General features: G+C 41.6%; 1 protein-coding gene across 3 annotated transcripts in view; it reads left to right on the plus strand.

Moving 5' to 3' along the window:
* Window positions 1-24428, plus strand: part of LOC100656214 (kinesin-like protein KIF16B) — a 373573-nt gene that overhangs the window by 339167 nt on the left and 9978 nt on the right. Inside the window, exon 26 of one of the 3 annotated variants that reach the window (XM_064275761.1) lies at window positions 22687-23892. The exons of the other annotated variants lie outside the window; for them this stretch is intronic. Within the exon in view, the coding sequence (XP_064131831.1) occupies window positions 22687-22719 (33 nt within the window). The 3' untranslated portion in view covers window positions 22720-23892. Of the gene's footprint in view, window positions 1-22686; window positions 23893-24428 lie in introns of those variants that run through there. 3 annotated transcript variants of the gene reach the window in all.

Here is a 24428-nt window from a genome sequence, read left to right on the forward strand (position 1 = left end):
ACACAGTTTGCAGGCTCATGTGGTGTTTAACACAGCCAGACAGTGTGTCCAAGGAAATGCGTGTTTAATCAGCTGCCTAATTGGCAACAGTTGTTCATTTCTCTTCTTCAGCGACTTCTGAGATTTCAGGAGATGGCCAGGACAGTTTTAAAAGTTTCTAAAGTTTGGCTTTGAAGCGCAAATTAAGATTTAATAGGCTACGTACGCTAGGATAATTTAGTAAATTCCATCTTTGGGAGAAGGAAGATGTAGTAAATCTATAAATTTTGCTGCAAGGTGAGGTCCTTAGGAAAAAAAATCTGTGCTTCTCATTGTTGGTCGAGATTTATTAACATTACCTAATTTACAGATGCGTCAGTGGTTTAACAGTATATTTTATGAGCAAAGCACACCGTGTTGGACTTACGTGTATCCAGTGTATACATTTTTGAACTTATTTGCCTAACTCTGTAGATAATATGTTTGGAAAAGAAATTTATTATTTGTATTTCCTTATATGAAAAATACATCTACTCCAGCCTTTTATAGAGTTAAAGATGCTATATTAGAGAAGCTCTGATCTGGCTTTTCTTCCTGACCCCATTGTCCCTGACGTAGTCAGGCCTCAGTCGTTGTCCCCAGCGAAGGGGATCACTGGTGCGGGTAATCCACATTCTCCACTAATCCTTTCTGTGGGTTGGGGTCACGGGCCCACCTCTCGGGGCCACAGTCTTCGTTACACGTAGGGCATGACCTTGGCTTCCTCCAGGGATGCAGGACAATGTCTGGACACTGAGGAATTACTCCCAAGGCAAGAAGATAATCTGCAAGGCAAATAGTTCCACCCAGATAACCAGGAGTCTCTTGTCCAAAGACACAAAGATGCAGTGAGCCTTCCCCTGAGAGTCTCAAAAGCTTACCCTCTTGCCCTGGAATTAAAAGACTCAAATTCAAAGACTGGAATTCAGTGATGGCCCAGTCCAAGGCCAGCTGAATTATAACCAAAGAAAATTTGCCATGTCAGTGTACACACTACCTTAGGTCAGATGTTAAAGGGAAGGATCTTTCTGTTCAACCAAAGCCACAGCTGGAGAAAGAAGTAAAGTCACTCAGCATTCCTGAAGCCTTATCACTGCATCTAGTTCTTGGGTTTTATTAAAAGCAGGCTTTGGGATGCCAGTAATTAATGTTCAACACTTCTTGATTTCGAATTTGCAAGGCCAGGCTCTTTGAGTGAGTTTTAGTGTACTATAGCCAAGACGTACCACCAGATTCTCATTTGAAAATCTGTCAGTCAAACTGGTCACTTGGAGCAGTCATTATATCTCAAAACGTCAGAAATTTCTTTAAAGATTTACGTAGTGCAGGAAGGAGCCATGAATTTAGGAACCAAAAAAGAAAAAAAAGAAAGTTTTGTTATTTTTTTTCTCCCCACTTTACAGAATCTCAGCATCCAGAATGTGTCTTAAAATGAGCTTTGAGGAGATAATTAATTTACCTGGTATGCGATAGATTTTTTTTTTTTTTAAATATAATTTCCCATTTTGAAAAAAGATGCTAACTTTTCCTTTTTTAAAAGCAACTCTTGTAATAAAGGGTCTGCCATTTTATATAAGGTGACTTTGGAGGGAAAAAAAATTCCAGATTCTTGCTGTCTCCCACTTTCCTTTGAAGTGAAAAATGCTAAATACTTCCATATTTTAAGTGGATGTGATTTTAGTCATCTAAAAGAGGAGAAAATTAACATATTTGCCTGTTAACTCCCTGAGGACAAGGCTGTGTAAACTAATGATATCTGCCACTAGTTAAGTACATACTGTGAATTGGTCCCTGCCCTAGCACTTCACTGACATTCAAACCAAAAACCAAACCTAGTGCCGTCGAGTTGATTTCCGACTCATAGTGACCCTATAGGACAGAGTAGAACTGCCCCATAGAGTTTCCAAGGAGCGCCTGGTGGATTTGAACTGCTGACCCTTTGGTTAACAGCCATTAGCTCATTTAATGTTCTAAAAAACCCAAACCCACTGCTGTCAAGTTGATTCTGACTCATAGCTACCCTATAGGACAAAGTAGAACTGCCCCATAGAGTTTCCAGGGCATGCCTGGTGGATTCGAACTGCCGACCTCTTGGTTAGCAGCTATAGCACTTAACCAGTGCGCCACCAGGGTTTCCATTTAATGTTTTAGACCCTAAGAAGTAGGAAGTATAATCAGACGAGGAAACTGTGGGACAGAGGAATGAAGTGACTTACTTCACACCTCTGCTCTGCTGTGCCCCAGTGCATAGCACAGTGGCTGCACAGTGCTTAAGAAGCCCTAAAACCCATTACCTGTTGCCTTCGAGTCGATTCCAACTCATAGCGACCCTATAGGACAGAGTAGGACTGCCCCAAATGGTTTCCAAGACAGAGGCTGGTGAACACGAACTGCCAACCTTTCGGTTAGCAGCCAAACTCTTAACCACCGTACCACCAGGGCACTGAAATAGGGTTGAATTAGAACACAGCAGCTATAAAGTCCACCTGGCCTCCAGGGTTTACTTACATTGCTAAAGAAAATGAGTTGCTATGTATCTGTGTTGAACCTGTTTGTTACCAGTCCAGACCAAAATCCAAAAGTATCAATAACCAGTCAAAGGACTGGGTGAACACTGAGAACTGTTCTCTTCAACACGAGCTATCAACTGTCCTCCATGTTTGGCTTTGGTCAAATGAAGTCAGTTTCTCCAGAAGCTGTTTGCCCAGCCTGTTACAGTGCACACATGCTATCGCAGGTACGTTATAATCTCATTTCCTCTCTTCCCCCTCTATGAACAATAGACGAGACTGATTTCAACTTCTGCTATGAAGAAAGGATCGATCTTTCCGAGTGGGTTTTGGTCTTTCTAATGTGGCTTATATGTTTGTGGGGCTCACCATAAGCTTGCCAGGACTCCAGCCCCTTGAAATCCTAGAGAGTCTTCCAGGCTGGGTCACCATGATCATGGAAGCTGCTTAATACCCCGAGCCAGAACTTCAACCTGTAAAAATTGAGTATCACATGGATGGACTTTAAATGTATATCCCTTATAAAAATTTTAAAGCTTGCTGGATTTTATTAGAATATGTGAGCCAGACTGAGTATATTAAATTTATGAATCCAATTGATACAGTACTATAATAATTCAATACAATATGCTTATGTCATTAAACTCATAAAGAAGATTCTCTGAATAGCTGTAATGAATGGTTCTGATTCTGTAATCACAGACTTACATTTTCACCCTGATGAATTTTAACTGGGAGCTCTCAGAATTCTCTGTAAACATCAGAAATAAATGCCATATTGCACATGATGACTACTTATTTCAAGTATTTACTTTAAAACCTGGAATAGTAAAAGTGGCTGGTGGAAAAGAAGTACCTGCTAAGGCAGAATTATTCATTAGAAGTATCAAAAGTGTTAGAAAAGGTTGGCATGAAATGGAATAGAACTTTAATTTATGTCTAGTCATAAATTATAAATGGAAACCAAAGCAATTTTTTTTCATTGTGCTATGACTAATTTCATTTGTTCCCTCATTTCTTACCCATGTATTTTGATTATCTATCACTGTGTAATAAACTACCTCAAAATTTAGTGGCTTACAACAATCACCATTTTATTTGCTTATGATTCTGTGGTTCTGAAATTTGGGCAGGGCTTAGTTAGGTAGTTCTTTTATTCCAAGTGCTCTCAAATCAGATCACTTATGAGGCTAGATTCTGATCATGTTTCCACTGAGGACTGGACTCTACTGGAATGCTGGAACATCCAACATTGTGTCTTCATTCACGGGCTCCACCCAGCTTCAAGGGGAGAGGACTGCACAAGAGCAGGAATCTCGGGAAGCACAATAGTGTGGCAGAACACCAAACCTCACATTACGTCCACATCAGCTTCCTCTTCACCTCTTCTTGACCTTGTACTTGATAGCTGGATGTTTTTATTGAAAAACAGTTGATTCCACTTTTAGTCTAAGATTATTTTTTTATGACTCCTGGAATTCTGGATAATAAGTATCTCAGATTTGATATGATCCTACCCAGAGAGATGGTAGAATATACAGAAAAAAGACTGAATGTTGAATATGGTTACCTGGAGTTCTAGTCCCAACTTCTACCTACTCCGGTTTATTCATTTGTTAATAGAAAAAGGGGGAACTGGTTCTAGCTAAGATTCTTCGGCCACAACATTCGCTGATTTTATGAGGACAGAAGAAAGAATTAAGTGACCTTCCAAGGATTTTTTTTCAGACCCATGAAATACTGAATGTCTGCTCTCCAGCGTTGCTCAATGAGTGTAAATTGGTATGTAAGGCCTGTGGAGAAAAATTTGGCAATACCTGTCAAAATTTAAAGTGCATATACCCATTGAACCAGCAATTCTGTTTTAGGAATTTACCCTACAGGTAGAGTCACACGTTTATCAATATCTAGAAGATCATTTATTACAGGGCTTTTGTAATAACCTTCATTCATCATTCTTTCATTCAACAAGTATTTATTGAGCACCTGCAATGTGCCAGATACTATCTAAAGTACCTGGTATACATTCTCTGAATAAAGTAGTCAAAACCTTCCCCCTTACATAGTTTACATTCTAGCAGGATTGCAAAAGATGGGAACAGCCTGTGTGTATGTCGGTTTCAGAATGGGGAAACTATGTGTTCACCTAGAGAATGGTTTTCATTATAAGTTAAGTGAACAAAGTAAGATGCAGAAGAATGCATATACTGTGTACCAGTTTGTGTAAGTAGAGATGGAGGGCATCTATATTTGTATTTGCTTATGTAGGCATGGTGTTGTGTTGTTGAGTGCCATCAAGTTGTTTCCTACTCATAGTCACCCTACGTACAACAGAATGAAACACTTATCCGGTCCTGCACCATCCTGACAATCATTGCTGTTTCAGCCCATTGTTGCAGTCATTATATCAGTCAATCTTTGTGAGGATCATTCTCTTTTTTGCTGACCCTCTACCTTACCAAGCGTGATGTCCTTCTCCAGGACTGGACCCTCCTGATAACATGTCCAAAGTACATGAGACGGAGTCTTGCCATCCGCACTTTCAAGGAGCACTCTGGCTATACTTCTTCCAAGGCAGATTTGTTCATTCTTCTGGCACTCTATGATACATTCAGTGTTCTTCACTAACAACATAATTCAAAAACATCATTTCTTCTTCAGTATTCCTTATTCATTGTCTAGCTTTCCCATGCATATGAGGCGATTAAGTATACCATGACTTGTCAGGAGCACCTTAGTTCTCAAAGCGACATCATTGCTTTTCAACATTTTGAAGATCTTTTTTGCACCAGTTTTCTGCAAAGCAATACATCGTTTGATTCTCGACTGCTGTTTTCATGGGTGTCAATTGCAGATCCAAATAAAATGAAAATCCTTGACAGCTTCAGTCTTTTCTCCATTTGTCGTGATATTAGTTATTGGTCCAATAGTGAGGATTTTTGTTTTCTTTACGTTGAAGTGTAATCCATACTGAAGGCTATAGCTTTTGATCTTCATCAGTAAGTACTTTAAGTCCTCTTCACTTTCATCGAACAAGGTCCTGTCATCTGCATATCACGAGTAGTTAATGAGTCTTCCTCCGATCCTGGTGTAGTCCATATAGTCATATAGTCCAGCTTCTCGGATTATAGCTCAACATACATAAGTATGGTGAAAGGATACAACCCTGAAGCACACCTTTCCTGACTTTAAACCGCACAGTATCCTCTTGATCTGTTCGAACAACTGCCTCTTGTTCTATGTATAGGTTCCTCATGGGCCAAATGAAGTATTCTGACATTCCCACTCTTCACAATGTTATCCATAATTTGTTATGATCCACACAGTTGAATACTTTTGCATAGTCAGTAAAGCACAGGTAAACATCTTTCTGGTATTCTCTGCTTTCAGCCGAGATCCATGTGACATCATATGGATATCTGCATAAATCTCTGGAAAGATTTTTAAAAAATTAATCACAGTAACTTGCTTTGTATGGTGGGGGAAATTTGGAAAATGGAGTGAGTTTTGAGGGAGGCTTTTTACTGTGTGTGTGTGTGTGTGTGTGTGTGAAACTTTAATCAGTAAATGTTAGTAGCACTTAAAAATTAAGTAAAATTTTAAAAGGAAATTATTAGTGAATAATCTGTGCTCAGAACTCATGAATTAGAAGGCAAGAAAAATCATACAGCATGGTTACTTTAGAATTTCATCTAAAGTTATTCTGTCTAGTAACTAGGCACATGTAGCTATTTAATTTCAGATTAAATAAAATTAAAAATCCAGTTTCTCAACTGCACTGGCAATTCCAAGCTATTAGTAGCCACGTGACTACCATATTGAACAATGTAGATATAGAGCGTTTTCATCCTCACAGGAAGACCTGGTGCACAGCACTGCTCTAGAGTTCAGCACTTGAGCACACCGTTGATCCCGTGGGGACTGGTGAGGAAGGCAAGATGGTATACGCTCAGCCTGCGAGCCTCAGTAAACCCTGCCACAGACGTTCCCAGCCAGCAAATGTGTTCTTTTGGATGAGCAAATGTGCTCTTTTGAGTTGGCTGGGTGTTGTTTACTCTGCTGTGGCTCTTCTCACTGCCATGTGTTTTATATTTTTATAGGTTACGATTAGACGATTAGACTAGCAGTTAGCAAACTATAGTCCTGTGGTAGGTAGAATTCTAAGAATTACTCCAGTGACCCTCACCTTTGTATCATCTCCCCTTTGAAAGGGTGGGACCTGTGAATATGATGAGAGCTATATATAGCTCCTGGGGCTATGTTATATAATATGGCAGAAGGGAGAGTATCTGGGTGAACCTAATCTGATCACAGGAGCCCTTTAAAAGCAGAGAGTTTTCTCTGGCTAGTAACAAAAGAGCAAGCAGAGTTTTGAAGCCTGAGGGCAGTTTGATGGCTGGCTTCAAATGTGGAAGCAGTCAGGTGCCACAGAATGTGGGTGGCCTTTAGGAACTGAGATAGAGGCCCTTGGCTGACAGACCACAAAGAATTGTGGACCTTGGTTCTCCAACCACAAGCAACTTGTTTTGGCCACAACCTGAATGAGCTTGGAAGTACGTTCTTCCCACAGCCTCCAGATAAGAGCCCATCCTGTCTGGCACGTTGGTTTTGGCCTTGTGAGTCCGTAAGCAAGAGAGCCTAGCTACACTGTGTCTGAACTTCTGACCCACAGAACTGTGAGCTAGTAAATGAGGGATGTTTTAAGCCACTAAATTGGTGGAAATTTGTACACAGTGATAGAAAGGTGGTTCAGGCCCATGAGCCAAATCTACCCTGCCACCAGTTTTTATACTGTTTGTGGGCATCGCTTGAGTGTGCTACACTGTGAGCTGTGGAGACTAAGCTGGGCCATCCTCTGTACTCCTAGCACCTGCCACCCTGGCTGGCAGCTGAGTCTTGACACTGGCCAGGGCCTGTGCTGGTCATGGCTACACTTCGGGGACTCTGCTGTTGGCAGCTGCCGGTTACCAAGTAGTGGAGTCTTAGTCTGGGAATCAGTAACTCGGGGAGTGTCTTCACCTCTGGCCAATTGCCCAAGCTGAGATGGCTGGATCCTCCAGGAGGAGAGCGGCACACTGGGATCTAGGTATTAGGCCGAGAGTGAAACCGACCATGACAGTCAGCTGCTCAGCCGGCCAAATTACTGGGTACAAAGTGTGCCTACCACCCAGGATAGCCCACCAGAGTGGAACAGGCCAGGAATTCTCTCTCTTATTGTATGAATACTTACATAATAGTCTTAATTTGGCCTCTTGACCAGCAAGGCCTAAAACTTCCTATCTGGCCCTTTAGAGAAAACATTTGCCCACCCCTGATTTAGACCAGTGCTGTTGTTAGTTACCATTGAGTCAACTATAACTCACAGCTACCTTAGGTACAGCAGAACAAAATGTTGCCTCGTCCTGCACCATCTTCATGCTCATTTGTATGTTTGAGTCCATCGTTTTGGCCACTGTGTCAGTCCATCTCACCAAGGTCCTCCCTTGCCTTCACTGACCCTGCACTTTACCAACTGTGATGTCACTTTCTAGAGTTTGGTCTTTGCCAATCACATGTCCAAAGTAAGTGAGCCAAAGTCTCACCATCCTTGCTTTTAAGGAGCATCCTGATTGTATTTCTTCGAAGACCGACTTGTTCATTCTTCTCGCAGTCCACAGTATATTCAGTATTCTTCAACACCATATTTCAAAGGCATCAATTCTTCTGTCTTCCTTTTTCATTGTCCAGCCTTTGGCTGCATATGAGGCAATTGAAATTAGCATGGCTTGGGTCAAGAGCACATTAGTCCTCAAAGTGATATTTTTGCCTTTTAAAACTTCAAAGAGGTATTTCACAGATTTGTTCGATGAGATACGTCATTTGATTTCTTCACTGCAGCTTCCAAGGATGTTTATTGTTGATAAAAGTAGAATGAAATCATCGACAACTTCAATTTCTTTGCCATTTATCATAATGTTATATATTGGTCCAGTTGTGAGGATTTTCATTTTCTTCACGTTCAGGTGTAATCCATACTGAAGGTTGTAGTCTTTTACCATTATCGGTAAGTACTTCAAGTCGTCTTCATTTTCAGCAGGCAACATCGTGTCATCTGCATATCACAGGTTGTTAATAAGTCTTCCTCCAATCCTGATGCCACATTCTTCTTCATATAGTCCACCTTCTCGGATTATTTGTTCAGCATACAGATTGAATAAATAAGGTGAATGTATTCAACTCTGCCACACACCTTTTCTGTTTCTAAACTACACAATGTCATCTTTCCTCTGTTTGAACAGCTGCTTCTTTATCCATGTACTGTTTCCACATTAGCACAGTCAAGTGTTCTGGAGTTTCCATTTAGTAATGTTACCTATAATTAATCATGACACACACAGTTGAATACCTTTGCGTAGTTGATAAAACACTAGTAAATGTCTTTCTGGTATCCTCTGCTTTTAGCCAAGATCCATCTGATATCAGCAATGATATCCCTTGCTCCAACCAATTCTTTTTGGTACAGTGACTCTGTGTATTCCTTTCATCTTCTTTTGATGCTTCCTGTGTCATTCAATTTTGCTTATGAATCCTTAAGTAATGTAATTCCAGGCTTACATTTTCTCTTCAGTTCTTGCAACTTGAGAAATACCAACCGTGTTCTTCTTCCTTTCAGTTTTCTAACGCAAGGTCTTTGAACATTTCATCATAATAGTTTACCTGGTCTTCTCAAGCCGCCCTTTGAAATCGTCTGTTCAACTCTTCTACTTTATCATTTCTTCCATTCACTTTAGCTACTTTGTGCTGAAGAGCAAGTTTCAGGGTTCCTCTAACATCCATTTTGGTCTTTTCCTTCTTTCCTGACTTTTTAATGACCTTCCATTTGCTTCCTGTATGATGTCCTTGGTGTCTTCCCACAACTCTTCTGGTCTTCTGTCATTAGAGTTCAGTGTGTCAGATCTATTCTTGAGATAGTCTGTAAATTCAAGTGGAACGTATTCAAAGTTTTACTTCTTGAGCTGGCTCTCATGGACTTGTCTTGATTTTCTTCAGTTTCAGCTTGAACTTTTATATGAGCAATTGTTGACCTGTTCTACAGTCAACCCCTGGCTTTAGACCAATAACGGCTGGCAAAAGGTTTGCAAGTGTCGGTGCTGAGCTTGTTGCAGTGAAACGAAGGAAGAATCTCAAGATAGATGTTGAAATGCAACTTTTACAATGGCTGAAGGTGTCTTTGAAGCAAATGGTAGAGGAAATAAGCTCAGGATTATTAGGCATTTCGAGACTCATGAAAGGCTTCTGACATCATAAACATCGTTGCAGCCTGGAGGCTTGACCAGTAACTGTGTGGCGGCCAAGAGAGGTGCTTGCTGCAGGCCTGGCAGGACCCCAGCGTCATAGGACCAAGTGTGAGGGCTGATAGGGCTTGAGGATTCATGGGGCACTGGTCCGGTTTAGTTCATTTCCAGGAGTGCACCCCCAAGCTAAATGGGCTCTGCGTGTTGCTCTGGTTCTGTCATGCTGGACTCTCTGTAGTGCCCCAAAGCTCCCTTTTGTACATGTTCTTCACTCTGACTGGACTGGGCTTCCAGTATCTTCAATATCTTTACCCAGTTCATTCTTAAGTACCCTTCAGGTTTGGCTTAAATGTCTCCAGTTCTCAGACTGTCTGGGTACTTTTCCTGTGTGCTCCAAAAGCATCTCATTCCTGGTCTCTTATAGCCATATTTTAGTCACCTACCTGTCTCCATGGCAGGACTGTAAGTTACTTGGGACAGGAACTGAGTCTTACTCACTACCAAATCTCCAGCACCTAGCCCAGTGCTTGCTCGCCATGCAGAAAGCTTCTAATAAATGTCTATCGGGTACATAAGTGAAGTCTGAAGAGAAGGGAGTTGACAAAGACCAAACCCTGAGCCAGCACTTAAAATATAAGTAAGATTTAGCTGACAGAAGCAAAGCACCAATAGGAGCAAGGAAGGAGTAATTTTAAACAATGAGGCAACGTCGCAGGCTGGCCCATGCACCTTGGGAACGTGGGCACTGTTTTATTCGCACACTGTGTTGTGTAGAGTAGATGTGCGTTACATACGTGGTGAATGAATGAACAACTTGAATTAAAATATCCTATTTTCATCAGGAGTAGGCAGCCATGATTCAGTGATAGAATTCTTGCCTTCTGTGTGTGAGATCTGGGTTCAATTTCTAGCCATGTACCTCATGCACAGCCACCATCCGTCAGTGGAGGCTTGCATGTTGCTATGATGATGACAGATTTCAGGAAAGCTTCCAGACTAAGACAGATAAGGAAGAAAGGCCTGGCAATGTACTTCCAAAAATCAGCCTCTGAAAATCCTGTGGACCACAAAGGTGTAGTCCACAGCCGATCATGGCGATAGCACAGGACTCGGCAGCATTTTGTTCCACTGTGCATAGAATTGCCATGAGTTGGGGCCCAACTTGACAGCAGCTAACAACAATGTCATCAGAGTATGGATGACATTTGGGAGCATGTTGAGAAAGGAACCCAGCATATTTGATCCAGTGGAGCCAAATTTTAGGATACCTAAAAAGCCAGTGAGGGGTATTCAGACCTGATTTTACAAGATTCTAGAACTGGGACAACGTGACTGGTGAGTCATATGGACCCACTAGATCAGTTCATTGCATGTCGCTGGTGGTAACCAAACTCTCTCAGGTCCAGAAACATCCCAGCATATCTCCTCCTGGGCCTGATCTATCTTCAGAGTCCATCAGTCGATGACGAATTTTTCAAGTGCTTCAAGGTAAATGAAAACTCTTAGTCTTATTAGACTGAAACTCGTCTTTAAGCTTTCACCATGGCTGATGACTTCTGGGAATGAGGAATGCCTTCCAACTCTCTTTCCTGTTAATATGTCACAATGGAAAGACGGACAAAGCTCCATTCCTTTTTAAAGAACATTTCAATTTTAATAATTTCAATAACTTTAAATTATGAATGTATGCTAAAATTTTGTAAAATGAAGAGGGCCCCACAACAGCCAGATGGCTGAGAAAATCATTAGAATGACACAGCTGGGTGATATATTGCACATGAAATGAGCAGTAGGTTGCAGTTTTAATCATGAGCTCTATTAAACAGAAACTTTTTAGTAATATAAAATAGTCATGATTTTATCCCTTTGCTAATTAAAATAGAGGGAAAGGAGCCAGTAGATAAAGAGGCTGAGGTCTTTTAAAAGCTGAAGGCCCTGTAAGATTCCTATATCATCAACACGCACGCGCGTGCACACACACACACACACACACACACACGGCAGTTGGTTGGCATTCAAAGTAAATTTTGGGAGCCTGCCTGAGTGTGGTATGGGCAGCCCCAAAGAGAGGCCACGTTATATTTAGGTGTAAAGGGTTGCAGCTTGAGAACTGTATTAGGCCATTCTGACTTTCTCCTGGATTTGAAGAGCCAGTCATTTTGCCAACCTCCTAATGGCCATTTGACCTCCGCCAAGCCACTGTCTCTTGACATCTGTCTTAGTTATCTAGTGCTGCTATAACAGAAATTCCGCAAGTGAATGCCTTTAACAAAGAAATTTATTATCTCACAGCTTAGTAGGCTACAAGTCCAAATTCAGGGTATCAGCTCCAGAGGAAGGCTTCCTTTTCTCTGTTGACTCGGGAAGAAGGTCCTTGTCATCAATCTTCCCTTGGTCTGAGAGCATCTCAGTGCAGGAATCTCAGGTCCAAAGGATGCATTCTGCTCCCGGTGCTGTTTTCTTGGTGGTATGAGGTCCCCAAGTCTCTGTGCTCACTTCTCTGTTTTATATCTCCAAAGAGATTGGTTTAAGACACGATCTAATCTCATAGATCTCATCAATATAACTGCCCCTAATCCATGTCATTAACATCATAGTGATAGGATTTACAAAGCATAGGAAAATAACATCAGATGACAAAGTGGTAAACAATCATACAATACTGGGAAGCATGGCCTAGCCAAGTTGACATGTTTTGGGGCGACACAGTTCAATCCATGACAGCATTTCAGTTTACATATCTGTAAACAAAGGGGTGAGCATATCTGCCCTGCTCCTTCCTAAGGATGCCTCGGGAATCACATGAGCTGATGAATGAAGACGTGCTTTATAAACCAGCGTTATAAACAGCATTGTACAGAGTGCCTGCAAAGCTGAATCTGTCTTCCAGATCCCAGTTCCAGTGCCTCTGCGTTATGCCTCAAGCCCTGCTATTCCGCTACCCAGACCCTACACAAACTAGCCTTGCTCCCTTGTTCACATTGTTTCCTGAGCTCGGATACCTCTCCTCCTACCCCCTTCTCCTGATTTAAAACCATCCCTTCTTTCAAGATCCCAGAACTGAGAAGGAATGGCTGCAAGATGAGGAGGACCACACCATTTAATACCTTGCTGACCTCACAGGTTTTTGTCAGAATAGGCTATAGAGCACATGTTTAGTGCCTAGGACCAGGCTGGCATTTCACCCAGAAGATCTCAAGTTGCAAAGAAAAAAACCCAGCTGAGGCTACTTGAAGGCTAGATTTTGCCCACACTCCTCTTTGTCAGGGTACCAGAAACTTCTATTCTGGTACCTTCAGGGCACTTTTCCATTCAGTCAGAGCTCAGACTGAAATAGTATTGTAGATCACCTGTGAGTCATGTTAATCTAATGACCTTCATCCAGAATGTCTACAGTGAAAATGCTTGTAGCAGCACATTTTATTTTATTTTATCCTAACGCAATGTATTGATTGAGGTACCACGCTAAAGCTCTAAAATAATTGACTACAGTATTGCTGATTTACTCTGTATTGCTGGAGGGACTGTGTTTCGCCTTTCAAAACTCATTAACACAACCAATAGGCCATATCAGCCTGTGTTTCAGTTCAAAAGATTGATAATGTTTCGTCCATGTTTCGAACTGGTGTTGAAATCTTAAACATTGACCTGAATGTATCAGGGATTGGGGCAGGAACCTTTTAGGATATATGCTTGGCTACATATACTTCTAGGATGAGCCTGACCCATCTGAAATCCTATTCGTGAAAGCTTCCTACTATTGGCCTCCTTGTAGAAAAGAGCACCATGGGCAGACACCTTGATCTGACAACACACGTCATCTCTGAGCTTAGCTGTGGTATAAATGGAAGGTTTGTCTGATTCCTGACTGGTGCTTGCCACACGGTTATATCAGTTAACTTGGTCACAAACAATGGAAAAGACTGGCTGTAGTAAGCAAAACCAAAAAAAAAAAAAAAAAACCAAACCCATTGCTGTCAAGTCGATTCCAACTCATAGGGATCCTATAGGACAGTGTAGAACTGCAGGGTTTCCAAGGAGCACCTGGTAGGTTTGAACTGCTGACCTTTTGGTTAGCAGCCATAGCACTTAACCACTGTACCACCAGGGTTTCTATAGTAAGCAAATGGCCTCATAAACTTCCAACCTTGGAATGGGCAAAGCCCAAAGGCTCTCCTGAGGACCAGGAGGCCGCCACTCTACACTCTGAATTTCTCACGCTCTTCAGAATGTTCTATAGCAGCAGCTCTATAATCTAACAGAGCCTTATTCCAAAGGACCTTTGGATCCAGGAGACTCCAAGTCTCCAATCTGAATTAGATGTTTGGCTGCAAAGTGACCATCTCAGAATATGAATGGGAAAAATTCAGCAGCCCTTTGTGCTCAGCTGTTAATCAAAAGGTTAGCTGTTCAAACCCACCCAGTAGTACCATGGAAGAAAGGCCTGACCATCTGCTTCCATAAAGATTATAGCCAAGAAAACCCTATGGAGCAGCTATACTCTCTAACACATGGGGTTACCATGAATCAGAATCAACTCAAAGTCAGTGGGCATGGTTTTTTGTTTTTGGGTTTTTTTGTTTGTTTGTTTGTTTTTCCCTAAATCAGCCAGATAACCAATCCCCAAATATTCCATTTTTCACATACAGTCTGTTGTCTGCATGCCATTTTTAATACCAACATTTGTGTCAGGTATGGTTCCTGATTATAAGCAAGCAAATGTAAGCAAAGGGAAACTTGTTGGAAAGATAAGGGGTTAGAGGAGAATACCCATTGTTGTCAAGTTGATTCTGACTCATAGCAACTCTATAGGACAGAGTAGAACCTCCCCATAGGGTTTCCAAGGAGCAGCTGGTAGATTCGAACTGCCAACCTTTTGGTTAGCAGCCAAGGCCTTAACCACTGTACCGCCAGGGCTCTGTAGAAGAGAATAGAGGAGCTCAAACAATTAATAGGAAGCTGGGCATGAAAAGGAACCAAGGGAGCATCTTCAGAGAGCTAAGAGCAAGAGGCACAGACAGAACAGTCTGGTAGGAGGTGGCCATGCTGCTGATGAGGATTCAAATCCTGGGGAAATGCATCTGATGGGATAAGCTTTGGCCACATGTCTGGCCCTATGCTGTAATGGGCTGGGAAAAAGGAGTAGTTGGTCCTTTTGGGTTCTGCAGTGGGACCCAAAAGATCACTAGGAAGGACAACCAGAGAAGGGAAAAGTATTTCCTCAGAAGGGCATCTGGGTGCTATTTGGGAAGGAAAATGGATACAGAGCAGTCAAAAGTGGCCAGTGTACACCAAGGCATTAAGTATAGATAAGATATTGGAGCATGACATGAATAGGTAGACTCAACATTGTGAAAATGACAATTCTATCCAAAGCAATTTACAAATACAATGCAATGCCAATCCAAATACCAACAACATTCTTTAAAGAGATGGAAAAAATTATCATTAGCTTTATATGGAAAGGAAAGAAGCCCCGGATAAGTAAAGCACTATTAAAGAAGAAGAATAAAGTAGGAGGACCCACACTGCCTCACCTCAGAACCTACCACACAGCTATGGTAGTCAAAAACAGTCAATGTACAACAACAGTTACATTGAACAATGGAACAGAATTGAGAACCTAGATGTAAATCCACTTACCTGTGGTCACCTATCTTCAACGAGGGCCCAAAATCTATTAAATGGGGAAAAGATAGTCTTTTTAACAAATGGTGCTGGCAAAACTGGATGTCCATCTGCAAAAAAATGAAACAGGACCCATATGTCACACCGAGTACAAAAACTAATTCAAAATGGATCCAAGACCTAAATATAAAGCCAAAAACTATGAAGTTCATAGAAGAAAAAACAGGATCAATGCTAGAGGCCCCAATACACGGCATTAACAGGATATAAACCACAACCAACAACACACAAACTCCAGAAGATAAGCTAGTTAACTGGGATCTTCTAAAAATTAAACACCTAATGCTTATCAAAAGACTTCACCAAGAGTAAAAAGAGAATCTAAAGACTGGGAAAATATTACAAATCAGGCAAAGGTCTAATCTCGAAAATCCAAAACCTCTACAACAAAAAGACAAACAATCCAATTAAAAAATGGGCAAAGGAAATGAACAGGCACTTCACCAAAGAAGCCATTAAAAAAAAAAACCTGTTGCCGTCAAGTCCATTCTGACTCATAGCAACCCTATAGGACAGAGTAGAACTGCCCCGTAGGGTTTCCTAGGAGCACGTGGTGGATTCAAACTGCCAACCTTTTGTTTAGCAGCCGTAGCTCTTAACTATTATGCCACCAAGGTTTCCCACTAGCCATTAGAGAAATGCAAATCAAAACCCTAATGAGATACCATCTCACACCAGCATTACTGGCATGAATCAAAAAAAAAAAAAAAAAAGGGCAGGAAATAACAAATGTTGGAGAGGCTGTGGGGAGATCGGACCTCTTATTCACAGCTGGTGGGAATGCATAATGATAGAATGGTTTTGAAAGATGATATGGCACTTCCTTAGAAAGCTAGAAATACATTATGATCCAGCAATCCTACTTCCTAGGAATATATCCTAGAGAAGTAGGAGTTGTCACACGAATAGACATATGCACACCCTTGTTGATTGCAGCATTGTTCACAATAGCAAAAAGATGGAAACAGAGTAGATTCCCATCAACAGGAGAATGGATAAACTAACTGTGGTACATGCACATGATGAAATATTACACAACAATAAAGAAGAACAAAGAATCTGTGAAGCATCTCGTAACATGGATGAATCTGGAGGGCATTATGCTTAGTGAAGTGTCAGTCACAAAAGGATAAATATTGTATGAGACAAATACTGTAAAAATTCATGGAAAGATTTACACACAAAAAGAAACAAACTTTGATGGTTACAAGGGAGAGGAGGAGTGGGGATGGAAAAACACTAGACAACAGATAAGTGGTAATATTGGTGAAGGTTAAGAGAATACACAGTACTGGGGAAGCCAGCACAACCTGCACAAGGCAAGGTCATGGAAGCTTCTTAGACATATCTAAACTCCCTGAGGGACCAAATTGCTGGGCTGAGGGCTGTGGGGACCATGGTCTTAGGGAATACCTAGCTCAATTGGCATAACATAGTTTATAAAGAAAATGTTCCACATTCTACTTTGGTGAGGAGCGTCTGGGGTCTTAAAAGCCTGTGAGCGGTCATCTAGGGTACTCCACTGGACTCAGCCCTTTGAAAGCAAGGAAGAATGAAAAAAACTAAAGATACAAGGGAAAGATTAGTCCAAAAGACTAATGGACCACATCTACCATGGCTTCCACCAGACTGAGTCCAGTGCAACTAGATGGTGCCCAGCCACTACCACTGACTGCTCTAACAGGGATCACAATAGAGGGTCCGGACAGAGCTGGAGAATAATGTAGAGCAAAATTCTGACTCAAAAAGAAAGACCAGATTTGCAGGCCTAACAGAGACTGGAGAAACTCTGAGAGTATGGCCCACGGACACCCTATCAGCTCAGTAATGAAATCACTCCTGAGGTTCACCCTTCAGTCAAAGATTGGACAGGCCCATAAAACAAAACGAGATTAAAGGGGCACACCAGCCCTGGAGCAAGGACTAGAAGGAAGGAGGGGACAGGAAAGTTGGTAATAGGGAACCTAAGGTTGAGAAGGGAGAGTGTTGACAATATGTGTACTAACTGTTCAATGAGAAACTAGTTTGTATTATAAACATCTAAAGTACGATAAAAAAAAAATTGGAACATGAGAAAACTACGTTGTACTTCATGAAGAAGAGTGTAATCCTCATGAGGAGAGAGGCTTCTCCTCGTGTCTCCACGGAACATTACTCTAGAGAAACACAGGGCCTGTGAAAGACAGTGCATGTGGCCTAAGCAGGCAAGATGCCCGGTGTAGACAGCTTTGTCCAGTGGAAGACAGCAGTGCTCAGCAGAGACGGCCTCTGTGGACAACAGCCTGTACTCTGCAGTTCAAAATTCTGGGTTTGAGTGCTGGCTATCCCGTATACATGTTTTGTGAGTACATTACTTAAGCTTCCTGAACCTCGTTTTCTTCACCTATAAAATGGAGGTAATAGTAGGCCCTACCTAATAATTCAAGCCAGAATCAGAAGAGGACATGGAACCAGGGATACCATCGCTGATGTCAGATGGATCCTAGCTGAAAGCAGAGAATACCAGAAAGATGTTTACCTGTGTATTATTGACTATGCAAAGGCGTTCAACTGCGTGAATCATAACAAATTTGGATAACATTGCAAAGAATGGGAATGCCAGAACACTTAATTGTGCTCATGTGAGACCTGTAAGCAGACTGAAAGGCAGTCATTAGAACAGAACAGGGGGATACTGTATGGTCAGGAAAGGTGTGTGTCGTGGTTGTATCCCTTCACCATACCTATTCAGTCTGTATGCTGAGAAAATAATGCAAGACACTGAAGAACACAGCATCAGGTTTGGAGGAAGACTAACAATTTGCCATATGCAGATGACACTACCTTGCTTGCCAAAAGTGAAAACCGCTTAAAGCACTTACTGATGAAGATCAAAGACCACAGCCTTCAGTGTGGATTATACCTCAATGTAAAGAAAGCAAAAATCCTCACAACTGGACCAATAAGCAACATCATGATAAACAGAGAAAAGATTGAAGTTGTCGAGGATTTAATTTTTACTTGGATCCACAGTCAGTGCCCATGGAAACAGCAGTCAAGAAGTCAAATATATATTGCACTGGGGCAAATCTGCTGCAAAAAAAAAAAAACCTCTTTAAAGTATTAAAAAGAAAAGAAGTCACATTGAGGACTAAAGTGCACCCAACCCAAGCTCATGGCATTTTCATTCACCTCTGTGCTTGTGGAAGCTGGAAAATGAATGAATAAGACCAAAGAATTGATGGCTTTGAACCATGGTGTTGGCGAAGAATATTGAATATACCATGGACTATCAGAAGAATGAACAAGTCTGTCTTGGAAGAAGTACAGCCAGAATGCCCCGTAGAAGGGTGATGAGACTTCGTCTTATGTACTTTGGACATGTTATCAGGAGGGACCAGTCCCTGGAGAAAGACAGCATGCTTGGCAAACTAGACAGCAAAAAAGAAGAAGACCCTCAATGAGATGGGTTGACATAGTGACTTCAACAATGGGCTCAAACATAATAAAAATTTTGAGGATGGCACAGGACTGGGCAGTGTTCTGTTGTTCACAGGGTTACTGAGTCGGACTCAAGTCTACAGCACCTAACAACAACAACAGCCTCATAAAGTTGTGGAAATTAAATGAAATGCACCTTTAAAGGTTCTTCTCACTGTGCCTAGAACATTGCACACCCTGGATAAATGGCCTCTCCGTAGCAGTAATGAGATAGTAGCTGCTTCTGCTTGTTTGTCTGCATGGGAGACAGGTCTGAGGACATACTTGGAGGGGTCTTTGCCAGCAAAAGTAAAAAATAAAAAAGGGTCACTTTTGGAAAGAAGTGGATCTCGAGCCAGAGGGAGTGTGGGGGAGGCATTCTGCCATTCTGTATATCCTCATTTTTCTACTTATCTTTTTTGCCCTTACTTTAAAAAAAGCTCACAGTTCACTGTAGGATTTTGTCTTTTGTTTGTTTGGGGGTAGATGTCTAAAATCACATGCCAGGTTGCACTTTTTTTCCGGACAGACTGATGGGGATTCATTTCTCCTAGGTACTTCTACCCCTGCTTGCTGCCCCTGCGTAGGTGAACTTACCAAAACAATAGAATATGCCAGAAACTTGTAGAAGAGCCTATTTTAATACTGAAATGTGTCTTAAAGATTAAAAAATTAGCCTGCTAAATTTGAGTTTCTGAAAGTATCGACAAGAAAACATTTATCCTTTAGTGTTGGTTCATGTAACAAAAAGTAAATAGCCTAGATAAAGATCTAATATACTTCTTATTCTTAAATTCTGTTTGCCAACTTGGTAAATAAATTGTGGACATTCATCTCCCTCAGTCATGGTATTTCCCTTTCTCCCCTGCTTCTTTTCTTCTTCCCTCTGTAGGAGCTCTTCCTTTTATCCCTCTGGACCAGCCTCCCTACCTCTCTTGTGGCCTTCTTTTTTTCTCTTGGTCTCTTTCCTTTCCCTTGATTGCTCATGCTCAGACAGACCCTCTCCCAGACTCCTTCTTGCTCTACCACCCCATAACCCAGTTTACAATCTTATTGGAAGGAGAGGTGGCCTAATCTTACTTTCATCCTCCAAGCACCTAACAGAAGAGCTATTAATGTTGTACCATCCCAGGGAGTGCAATTGCTGTCTCAGTGGCCCTGATCCAGGGCGTTTAACAAAGCAAAGACTCAGGACATGTGACACCGGCCACTGGAGTGAGCAAGGGTTACAGGCCTCCTGTGGTCCCTCACAGGCTACAGAGATTTAAATATTACTGCTTTTTCTTTTTTAATGGAGAAAATGTTGTATGAAAGTCAAACAAATTGGATATTGGATTTCACAAATCCTTTTCCTCCTTTGCCCTTCTGACCCTGATAAGTCACTTAAACTCCTAATGTCCTTCCATTTTTGCAGTACTTATAAAGTGTACTGCCCTGGGGATGCAGCTTGGCCCCTGCACTTGTTGTACTCCCTTCAGGAAGAGCTAAGATGTCTTTCGATCAACAGTAAAGGGATAGCTCTGAGAGGAGGACTTGGATTTTTTCCCTTTTCCTGCAGATGCTATGGAAAACACTGAGTACCGGCCACAGAAACTAGTCATGTAATAAGTGTGCATTTATGTAAAGATTTGTATATATAATGCTACATTATATATATAAATAATGGCAGAGTTCTAATCTAGTACATTGACTGATCTTATATTGAGCCTAAAACCCTAATGGAAAACTTCCTTATCAACGCAGTAGTAGTAAACGGACTGGCCAGACAGTAAAATATATGGAGGTGGATTTCAGTATTGAAGAAGAGCTCAGATGAAAGGACCAAGCAGTCACCGTTGCATGCCCCCTTGCTGAAGTCAGCTTCCCAGCATGTTCACACGTGAAGTGCTAGACAGCAGTGAGGCTGAACCCGCTACAGCCACACATAATGTGGCTGAACCTCACAAACACCGCGTTAAGCAGTAGAGACGAGACCCAACAGAGTACCTCCTATGTGATTACAAAACCAGGAAAACTCATCTCTGGCGCTAAGAGTCAGGATAGTGGTATAGTGGTGGCCCTTGAGGGCAGGTTTGTAGCTGGGAGGAGGGATGCTTGGTTGTTAGTTACATATTTTGTTTTGAGTAGATGCTGATCACGCAGGTGTGTCGTCTTTGTGAAAACTTATTAGGCTGTACACTCACGTACAGTTTCCTGTACATACATGGCAACTTGAAAAAAATTAAGTCATCGAAATCAATCATCAAGTTTTCTTCTAAGTGCTTTTCCCAAGCTTGGCAATGTGCCTAGGATGATAGGGGACTGCAAAGAAGGAAACATTGTCTGTGACTTCAAGAATCTGGAATTTTATTTCTGCCTTCTTCCATCCTCAGCCCTAGTCCTAGGCCTTTGGTTTTCTCATTTACTAGGAAGAATGCATTCAGCCCTCTTCAAACATGTGGTTCTGCCCACAGCCACCAAGGTCACATCTCCCCTTATATGCTCTAGAGCACTTTGAAGTCACTGCCAAAAACACTTCGTAATCAAGTCATTTCTTTGCACCAAGAAAGCAGTCTATTTAAAGAAAGCCAAGGCTGCCCAATTCTGCTGCTAAGCAGAGATTTGTTTTGCAAAGTAAAAAACTCCTCTGAATATTTAGGATTAGATCAGATCTTTCCATCTCGAGTTTTCATCAAGACATGCTAATAAGTTTATTTAAAGAAAAAGGCATTATCTGTAGTTATTTTACTGGGCTCTTTTTATAGTGGTGTTCTGGCAGAGAAGGTGCATCAAACTTTCTCTTATTTATAATTTTAACTTTCACTTCTCATTATACTCTTCAGGCTTTACTGGCCCTATAAGGGACCCTACTTTAGTGAGCTAATTATGACAAATGTTTATACAACATCTGTTCCAAGATTTAAATCACCTTCTATTCTGCCAGAATTAGTCTTGAAGATGGATTTGTCATGAACACTTTTCTTCACATTAATGCAACCTACAGACGACCTGAAGTGGAAGCTGTTGAGGATCTGCTGGGTGATGCTGGCCCAGCTGTGCCGGCTCCACTTGCACGTTACGCTGTGGGGGAGCCGTGGTTCCACATGCCATGGGCATGCACCTGACCTTCCTGGTTCTAAATCTCACTCTTAATCTTCCAAAAGCAATCACCTCTGCATACGCATTTCATTAGGAGCATTGGCTGGTTGGGTTTTGTCTGTGGTACTGCTGGTAACCAGGTTTAGTGGAATTCAAGTTCCTCTAAAAGTTGATAATCTCTAATTCCTTCCCCAGAAAAGTGCCCTTTTGCCTCCGTGATGCAAATAAGTAGAAGGATTAAGATGTTTATTTTTCAGCAGTTGGTTTTGGCACCTTCCAAATTGAGAACTGATTTTAATTTCAATTTCTTTCTTTAGAAGTTAACTTGAGACAGGTAAGCTAGGAATATTGAACAAGGAAAAGAGTCTGAATTAAGGGCACTTGTTTTCAAGTCTTTCCTCTTGATTGCTAGCCTTGCTGCCAGGAGCAAGTTATATCACCCTTCCCAGCAACAGTTTCCTCACCCAAAAGTGGGTATAACAATAATGATAATGCATAATTTTAGGCAGAGTGTTATGATAACATAAAATTAAGTGAATTAGGAAACCTTTGGGGGTGATTAAAATGTGTGTTATCTTGATTTGGTGGTTGTCTCAGGTATATACTTGTCTTGGTAGTGGTCTCACAAGTGTATTCATGATTTGATGGGGGTCTCACAGGTGTATTCAAGACTCAATCATGTTAATGTTTAAAGAATGCACAGTTTAATCAACTGGTCTCAACCCACCTGGAGCAAAGGAGCATGAAGAACACCAAAGACACAAGGAAAATAAGAGCCAAAGAGACAGAAAGGGCCACATAAACCAGAGACTCCATCAGCCTGTGACAGGAAGAACTAGATGGTGCCCATCTACCACCTACGACTGCCCTGACAGGGAACACAACAGAGAATGCCTGATGGAGCAGCAGAAAAGTAGGGCCCAGAACTCAAATTCCAGTAAAAAGACCAGACTTAAGGGTCTGACTGAGACTGGAGGGACCCCAGAGGACATGGCTCTCAAACTCTGTTAGCCCAAAACTAAAACCACTCCGAAGCCGACTCTTCAGACAAAGGTTAGACTGGACTATAAAACATAAAATGATACTGGTGAGGAATGTGCTTCTTAGCTCAGACAGACACATGAGACTGGGCAGCTCCTGTCTGGAGGCAAGATGAGAAGGCAGAGGGGGACACGAGCTGGTTGAATGGATACAGGAAATACAAGGTGTAGAGACGTGTGCCGTCACATTGTAGGGAGAGCAACTAGGGTTATACAAAAATGTGTGTGTAAGTTTTTGTATGAAAAACTGACTTAAATTGTAAACTTTCACTTAAAGCACAATAAAAAAAATGTGCAGTTTAGCACTATGCACAAAGAGATGGAGACAGTCTAAATGTCTGTCAACAGACGAATGGATAAAGAAAACATGGTATACACATACAGTGAAATATTGCCTCTAGTCTTTTCTGGCTTATAGTGACCCTATAGGACAGAGTAGAATTGCCCCATAGGGTTTCCAGGGAGCGGCTGGTGGATTCAAACTTCCAACCTTTTTTGGTTAGCAGCTGAGCTCTTGACCACTGTACCACCAGCCTTGCTAAATATCTCCTGAGGGCAAAATCGCCCCTGTGTGGGAACCACTGCTTTAGGAGTAGGCTGGGTTTTTTAGGCACATTTTTTTTCTTACTTCAAGTCCGTAATTATTTTGTTTGTGGCAGGATTGTTTATATTTTTTACACAGGTGAGACATTAATAAAAGTTCAGGCCTAACACACCCATGCACCCCACCCGTTTTCTCTGAGAGAAAAGAGTTGCCAGACCTGAAATGTATTCACTATTTTTGCATGTCTTCTTTCCTTTAGCACATCCTGCCCAGCTCCAGCCTCTGGTTTCATCCCCATTGTCTTGGATCCTAGTTTCAGAGGGCCTTTGTGCCTTCAGTGGCAGAAAAGGCGTGCAATGTTGTCACGAATACATGCTGGGGGGGTGGCAGGGGTTCAGAGAAATTAATTTTAGTAGTAAGAATTTCTTTTCATTGATGATTATACAATTTGCAAAATGATCTGTAAATATTAGTACTTGGAACTGACCTTCTTAGCCTCAGTAATATTTCTTTTCTTTTAGTTTATGAGAAGGATTCAAGGCCAGTCCTGACTGTGTAGTTTAAAAATGCTAGTAAGCAGCACATTTAACATTGTACAGATGGCTAGCCTTTTTTTTTTTTTTTTAGATCATCTTAATATTTAATGAGTAAGTTGGGGAAAAAATGACTTTTTAGAAATGATATTTTGGTGACATGGTTGCTGAAAAGCAGGCCTCCCCTGCTGGGCACCCACTGGCATTTCCCCGGGCGTGGTCCGTAGATCGGCCTGAGGTGGTGCTGCAGAATGAGAGCCCAAAGCCACAGAAATCCCCCTTTG

This window comes from Loxodonta africana, chromosome 24 (assembly GCF_030014295.1).
Source record: "Loxodonta africana isolate mLoxAfr1 chromosome 24, mLoxAfr1.hap2, whole genome shotgun sequence".
Lineage (NCBI taxonomy): Eukaryota > Metazoa > Chordata > Mammalia > Proboscidea > Elephantidae > Loxodonta > Loxodonta africana.